The sequence below is a fragment of the Ambystoma mexicanum genome, chromosome 10, assembly GCF_040938575.1.
Source record: "Ambystoma mexicanum isolate Mex_15411 chromosome 10, UKY_AmexF1_1, whole genome shotgun sequence".
NCBI lineage: Eukaryota > Metazoa > Chordata > Amphibia > Caudata > Ambystomatidae > Ambystoma > Ambystoma mexicanum.
In genome coordinates this window covers 316,341,497-316,349,470 of record NC_090932.1, presented here as the reverse complement: position 1 = coordinate 316,349,470, position 7,974 = coordinate 316,341,497, and the positions used below count along the sequence as shown (strand labels likewise).

Below are 7,974 nucleotides of genomic sequence, written 5' to 3'. Positions count from 1 at the left end.
CTGTTTCACCCCCTCCCCATCGCTCCAAACATGTATGTCTTGCTGTCAGTCTCCCTCATTCTCTGTCTCTTTATGCCTTGTCCCAAATCTCCCTCCCTCTCCCATTCTCACACTCAAACTCCACCTCTTTCTGTCTGCCCCCTTCTCTCACGCTTCAACTCCCCTCTCAAGCCCCGTATCTCTCTCCTGCCCTATCTATTCCATTATTCTTCCTTTTCAACTCTGTATGCCCCTGTCTCTTGTTCCTAATAGTCTTTCTTGATTTACTCTTAATCGTGTCTGCTTTTCTATTCTTTCTCCCTCTCTCTGCCCCCCTCTGTGTGTCTCTCTCCTCCTCTCTCTATTTCAATATATATATATATATGTGTATCTGCTTGTGTGTGTGACCGCACAAGCGTGCGCCTACACATAATTTCCTCTCTCCCATCTAACAAGTGTGATCTAGAACTTAGAAGTGTGTTCAAATGCACTCTTTTGCCTCTGGGGTTGCCGGAATGCTGGAACCACTACGCCTACCATAACAAGTAAGTGTTTTCCAACTTCAAAGCATTATACTTTCTCAACCCATGTGTGCCCTTCCCCATTCATCCCACTACTAGCCTGTGCCAGCAGTTGCTGCAGCGTCAAACATGTGACATGGAGCAGCAGCAGTGTGATGGGCTGCTGGTGGGCCGATCTAGGTAGGTCTAGCACTGAACTGGCACGGGGGCGCGCGTCCGCACTGCGGGGCGGCGCCGCGCCTGGCATTATGGGGCCAATATTTTTTGGGCACTGGCACTTATTTTTTTACAAATTAAGCACTGGTTTCATCTAACATTCCAACCTGAATTTTCTTTTGAAATACATGGGACTCCACCGATGCACATACAATAATCTCCACCCCTACCACTCCCCAGAAATCAGGGGAGAAGCGGGGAACATTTCTAGGGGGGAAGACAAAACAGGAAACGGCAGAGTGGAAAGTTAAGAAACGTATACAAAAAGAAGGAGGGGACATTGACATGACAGTGAAAGAATGCTACTGCCAGAAGTTGTTCTGTTAATTACATTCAGTTTACAAATATATGCTCTTGTATAAGAGCAAAATCAGGATGGCCCCCAGGGCTGACAGTACCTGCCTGTGCACACCATTTGTTTTGTAGTATGTGAAGCTATCTTTTATTACAGTTTTCGCCGTATTTGAGCTGGGCCTTTTTTCTGAGCCAACATCATATATGTTCAATTCACAATCAGGATCAATGTAAATTGCAATATCAAACCCTTTTCTACATGTTTCTCGCATATAACTGCCAGTTAATTCACTGTTTTTTGCCTTGCAGAGTTCATTGCTAATGCTGCGGTTTCCATCGACTATAAAAGGGTAATATCGGCAATTCCCACATTTCTTCACCCAACTCTATATGAGGCTTAATTGTGGCCCATCGTGTTCCGTAACTCACCAATCAGTTCATGAGATATGCAAGTTACCCATATATCACTTCTTTTTAAAGCCCATAAATACTAAATGTATATTTACGTAAAGTAGAACAGTTACCTTAAGTCGCCTCATATGTCTGAGCGGTTTCTCTTGTTCCATTCGTACATTTATTGTGTAATCTACAGAAGAAGAGACTGGTTTTCTACAGTATAAGGTAACAAAGGGTAGCAGAACATTGAAACATATTTGCATACATATATTTTCCGATAAACAATACTTGGTAACATTGATTTGTATAAACATAACACTGAAGGATTATCTGAAAGTTATCATGTTGAGCCCATCTGTTCATTCCGTAACACACATGATCCAGGGGATCACTGTATAGTGCTGATTGGAGAAGATCATCAGTCATGTGAGCAGCTGAAGTTGCTCTTGTTGGAAAGAGGCACAAAAAAGGCAACAATGAAAGTGATATCTTCTTTGGACAGAATGGGTTTCTGCCCAATCACACAGATAGGCATGTGCTGCAGGTCCTCAGGTGAACAGGTGGCGCTTAGTTTATTTCATCTGGAGTGACATTCAAGATCACATCTTCGTTGCCTCGGCGAACCACAATGGATAGAGTATCACTTCTCTTCACAGCTTCACTGACTTCTTCAGTGGTGGTTACCGTCTTCCCGTTTATGCTTATGATGACATCATGGTCTCGCATTCCAGAGCTACAAACAATGAACAAGATGTAAATTCTTATGGCAGTCATTTGGATTTTCTCTCCAACAGAGCATTCACTTCCACACAACGCATTTGTGCTGTGTAAAGCTTACCCCTTAATTATTCAATATTTAACTTTGCCTATGTGGACCGATCACATTGGTTGTTGCCAATATGCTTTGTAGAAAAAAGGAATGGGTAGAATATGTTTTGTAGTGACAACATAGCTGACACATTATTGAAGTCTAAAATACATTAATGTGACAAAAGCACATATGAGGTGGCAAAGTAGATATATATCATTCTTTTGTCTACAGAATACAGAGGCCATTGAACACACTATACTACATTCAGTTATCGAATAGCAGTCTCTTGTTTCCTCCCACATCCCCTGTTTATTGTATGTGACTTGACACAAGCATGCATGCAGGTTTCAACAAATTGCACTTCCAACCTGAAGTCATATTACAGGTGCAAAAAAGTGGAGCAAGTGAATTTTGCACCGATTTTACTGTTTAGATAATTGGGAATGGAGCAAACAGATTTAGCCCCAATTTGTATTATCTAAACATGTCTTCAGAAGGGCAAAAAGGAAACAGAATGTTTTATTTACTATGTTTGATGAGCAACATGGAAGAAAATGTACAAACCGATTTTTTTTAATGCAGCAAACATAGTACAAAAAAACAGTATCATTTATGTTTGCCCCAGCGAGAATGTTTTTAGATAACAGAGATTGTGACAAAACCTGTTTTCTCCATTCTATATTATCAAAGCATTTGCTCACTTTTTAGAACTTGTGCTAATGTTTGATAATCTGGTCCATAGATGTAACACAGAAGCATGTTTTATTTGTTTATTTCAATGTTTCTCAGTTTAAGTCATGACAAGGAGAATACAATACAACATCTTAACAGGCAAATAGTTTGGGGTTTTGTCCGTGCCACCTTTCTTGGGTCCTGCGCCTCAATTCAGGGCCGACGCAAGGAGACAGAACGCACACTTTGAAGGAGGGATTGATCCCATTGACTCGTTTTTTTCAACTTGACATGTTAAAGAAAATAGACCAGAAATTGGATTGATTTGCCCCGATTTGATAAAGGCACATGTTGTGCTGAAATACGTGTAATCCTAAAGGGCATCACAGTGTGTTTTTAATACGTTATTACAAATTGGTTTTTCAATCACAAGAATTTGTGTGGCGCATTTTTCCTTTGTGAGAGGAAACCATTCATTCCCAACATCTTAACAGTTCAACAATAACAAACACCATGGCTCTCTGTATTTTAACCCCACCGACACCCCTCGCCCCCAAGCAGCGACATCATCTGTAATTCACCACCAGATATAGGGTCGTGTGTGCAACATATATGTGACAATATATCAATAGAGGTTTGTGTTATTATGTACAGCGATTCCCACATATCAAGGGAGTTCCTCAGGGGCGAGAGCATGAAACTCCCGCTGTCCATCATGCACAAGACTGAGTTCAACACTCCGTCCTGGATCATCCAAATTCCCTTATACATTCATAAACCTATTGCACAAATCCAGCCACCCCGTTTCCATGTCAGAGCTCCCTCCATGAAGGCCAGCCGTAATTGTTTCCATTAAGTATATTTCCTTAGCCTTCGAGGACCACTCCTGCATACCAGGTAGTAACGCTCTTTTCCAGCAGGTAGCCCGACATGCCGTGGCCGCCATCAGCAGAAAATGTACCCTTTGTGGCAGACCCTTCAGTTCCCTATCTCTTTCTTCCAACCCAAAAAGAACAAGCATAAGTTCCAAGGGTTGTGTAATCCCTTCCACAGCCTTTATACTTCCAAACACTTCTGTCCAATACATTTACACCTTATCACATGACCGCAAGTACGTGGCCCATTCACCGCAATTGTGCCAACAACAGCGACTCACTCCCACAAACATTTTGGAGAGATGGACTGGATCATATTGCCACCTATGCAATAACTTTATCCCATGAAGTTTAAATTGGAACCCAATTGATGTCTTAAATGATCTCCTTAACATTTTACTTCAAAGTCCATCATCAATTTGCCTGCCCAGATCTCTTTCCCACTTGACCCGGAGTCCCTATGTACCCCCCCATCACCCAAATTCACCTCCATGAAAGCTGAATACAACAAGGAAATCAAGCCCTTCATCTCCACGTGTGTGCCAAAGAATTTCTCTGTTAAAGTGAGCTCCCTTTGGACTTGCATTTTCCATTTCTCTGCCATGAGCACCGTCCTGAACTGTAAAAAAGAAAATATGGACAGTGTCCCTATATGCAGGGCTTCTTCCAATTACTGGATAGAGATACATTTTCCACCCCCCCCACAACCGCCCCACCCGTGCCAATCCTGCTACGAACCAGCTCTGTAATACATATAAATCTGGAATATCATAAATGACTCATAGGTGATGGCCAAATGATGACCCCTATAGTCCCTGGGCCATTGCACCATATTTTCCAGACAACTCCAAGTATGGGGTGTTCTCTAATCCTGCATGGCATCTTCTCTCTTGGTACCCATAACCATTCACCCACCGTTGCCGGCCGCAAATGATGGTTCTCCAGGTACACCCATTGTTTACCGTTGTCCTTCTTAAGTGAGGCACCAAAACCTGCAACTGTGATGCCCTATAATAAGTGTGGAAGTCTGGGAGCCGCACCCCCCAAATTCTTTGGCCGATACCCGGGTGTTATATACCACCCGTGGTTTCTTTCTCTGCCATGGAAAGTGAAGCATGCACCCCCTAGCTTCTTTCAACAATATGTCTGGTACTTCTATCGGGAGCACTTGAAACGGGCACAATAGCCTAAGGAGGAGATTTATCTTTAATGCATTGAGACGGCCCATCCAGGAAATGGTTTGATTGCCCCATATCGACATTTCACTGTATAACTTCTGTAGTAATGGTGGGAAATTGGTCTCACATAGCCCCCCCCAAATTACTAGTGATGATCTGCCCTGAATAATCGATATTCTCTAACCTTACTTCCATGCCTAAGTGCTCAAGTGCCCTGATGTGTCTAACCTCTACGTCAAATGAGAATAGAATAGATTGAGTTCTATAAATCTTAAAACCTGAGTGTTCCCCATACCGCAAAATCACATCCATTGACGCCAAAGTGTGTGGGTTCCTTACATGCAATAACACATCATCCACATATAATCCTAGCTTAAATTCTGTTTCCACCACCTGAATTCCTTCAACCAGGGAAGTCCTCTGTAATTGTTCTGCCAGTGGTTCCATACACATTGCAAACCACAGGGGTGAGAGTGGGCATTTCTGGCTGGTACCAATTTGCAACCCCGAAGGGCCTTGAGAACCTGCCATGTGCACCCTGGAAAGGCAGATGGACCAACCACAATCTGCCTTTCCTGTGTGCATTCACTCCCTGTGGTGAAAAAGAAAAAGAAATAAAAATGGCCACCACCATTAAAATAGAAAATAGACTAAGTCAATTTACTGAAACTGTTTTCCATGGCTGCTGTGTCTTCGGGCCATTCTTATCCAACTGAATCAGGCTTTCCCTATTTAATGAAGAGGAGTTTGAAAGGAACACTGTATGTATGAACTGTATTTTGCAATTTGTACAAAAGAGATAGAAATGGTGTTAACCTTTCGAATTGGCTTAGAAGAGGGGGTTTAAAGTTTCACCATACCCTTGGAAAAAGTTGTGGATGGTGTGACTAAGTCCTATGCCCTTGGGCAAAGGACAGTCACAGGACAGCTCCCCAGACCACCAATGAGCCTCCCGGAGCCCGGCAATCCTGCCCTGCCACCCCAGAGTCCCCTTAACACAATCCCAGGAGCAGAGGGAGTCAAAACCAAAAAAACTGCATAGTATGTTGGGAGCTTAAAGCTCCTTACAGCCAGACCCAAACTACTTCTGAAGAAAATAAACTCTTTCCCTTCGGGAAGCAGAGTTACAGGTTCTGGACATTGCCAGAAATGTATTGATAGAGTTTATCCATGATGGCATCTCTGTCAAAGAGATTGCGGGGTTCGCAAGTCTCCCACAGATATATTGCTGCCTTCAACAATGTTAAATGTTAATGTTAAAGGTATTTATATTGCACACCGTCACCAACGGAGTTGGTCCCCAGGTACTCAGGCGGATCTGTAAACAAGAAGGCGGGTGGGTTAGGTTAGTCGGGTGAAGAGGGAGTAGGAGAGTGAGAGATGTGGTGTGCTGTTGGCGGCTTCAGTTCGGTTATCACCGTACGCTGAGCTTTGGTGCGAGTATCGGACCGAAGCGAGACCTTGTGTGCTGTTGGTGCAGTTTATGTGTTTGTAGGTTGTTGTTGCGGTGTGGCGAAGTGTGTGCGGTTTGCTGTGCGAGAAATGGTTGTATTGGTTTTCGGGCGAATTAGGTATGCAGAGATTAGAGGGTGGGTTAGTGGTTTGTATATCCTAGTCCTTGCAGATCTTTCCTATATAGCTAGTATTCCTGTGGTTACGCTTAGTAGATACTTTCCTCTGTCCATCTAACCGTTGTGGGCGATGGCACAGTGCATTCCCGGCTATGTTGTATTATACCTAGTCTAATGGATTAGGTTTGTCTGATCCCCCTTCTAATTTGGTGCTGTGGATTGGCCGTCTCCTATGCCCTCGCTATCTGTCGACGGTGGTCTGATGGTGCTTGGTGTAATTTGGACCCGGATGCTATTGGTAATTGTCCTTGTCCTTACGACCTGATCATAGCTATCTCTCAGTTGGTAAGTTTGGTATGTCGTGGAGTGAGCGAGAATGCAAGTAAAATTAACACACCAGTAGAAAAATCCACAATGTTCAAAAAGTGGAAATTCAAAAACACTGTTCTTATCGGATATCTTCTGCACCAATGTTCTAATCAATTGTGAGGTTATTGGATGCTTTTTTTAAATCAGGTTTTCACATGGACATCTGCCTGTGAATTGAGCTTTAAGAATGAATAATGTGGGCTTTGCATTTGTCACATAGGGGTCGGTTTTCATGTTTGTCGCATCTCAGTGGGCTGTGTCCTTTCTGCATCATAGCATTGAATAGTGCATGTGTCTAAAAAGCTCAATGCATTCATTATCAACCAACTGTACAGACACTATAAAAGATAACTGAAATTGAAAACATGGCACTAGCTTTGTGGGTTAATGATTTAGGACGGCTTAGGCTAATGCCTTCTTTTCTTATGACTCATGAATATTTCATGGGTTTAGAGCTGTACAGCCAGGCGCCTGGCTTCAGAATCAACGTGTGGTCTTAGATTGCAGCAGCAGGTCTGCGTGCAGCACTACCAACACAGGGCAATGACTGCATCAGACATCCTAGGAGAAGAGAGGCTGCCACTTAAAACGTAGTCTTCCACCTGTTCTGGTTTTGCCTGAAAGGTCAAGGTGTTTAACTCCCTGTCCCTGGTTTTGCCTTAGGTACAACCTCGTAATTGTCATGTAAACCACCTGCCTTCCTCCCCCTCAGAAGGAGAGGAAATACACACATGGGATCCCAAATTACCTCACCTGCCCCTCTCACCCCACCCCTTACATAATTTAGGGCTCTGGCCCTAAACACCCTCTCCCTTAGCTTATTGCTCTTTTATTTCAATTGTTTTGTGATATAAGCCCCATCATCTTTAGGCACGTTCTGTTTTTTTTCGTGCTTACCTGTATCAGAGTCTGCAATTAGCCCAAATGCAAACTCATAAAGCTTCGCCGATGTGGCTCGGAACTGGGGGTGAACTTCCAGCGATGGTTACTGGGTGGCGTTGTGGAATGTGTGACTTGGCTCAAATGGACTATTCTACTTTCAGATTTCAGGTGAACGGGTCTTTTTCAAGCCTTTTTAAACCCACCATAACT

At 43.3% G+C, this 7,974-nt stretch overlaps 1 protein-coding gene across 1 annotated transcript in view; it reads right to left on the bottom strand.

Moving 5' to 3' along the window:
* Nucleotides 1-1,548: 1,548 nt before the first annotated feature.
* The window catches only part of HTRA4 (HtrA serine peptidase 4), a 559,742-nt gene continuing 553,316 nt past the window's right edge, over nucleotides 1,549-7,974 (bottom strand). The window contains exon 9 of the mRNA XM_069617917.1: nucleotides 1,549-2,139. Within this exon, the coding sequence (XP_069474018.1) occupies nucleotides 1,974-2,139 (166 nt within the window). The 3' untranslated portion in view covers nucleotides 1,549-1,973. The remainder of the gene's footprint in view (nucleotides 2,140-7,974) is intronic.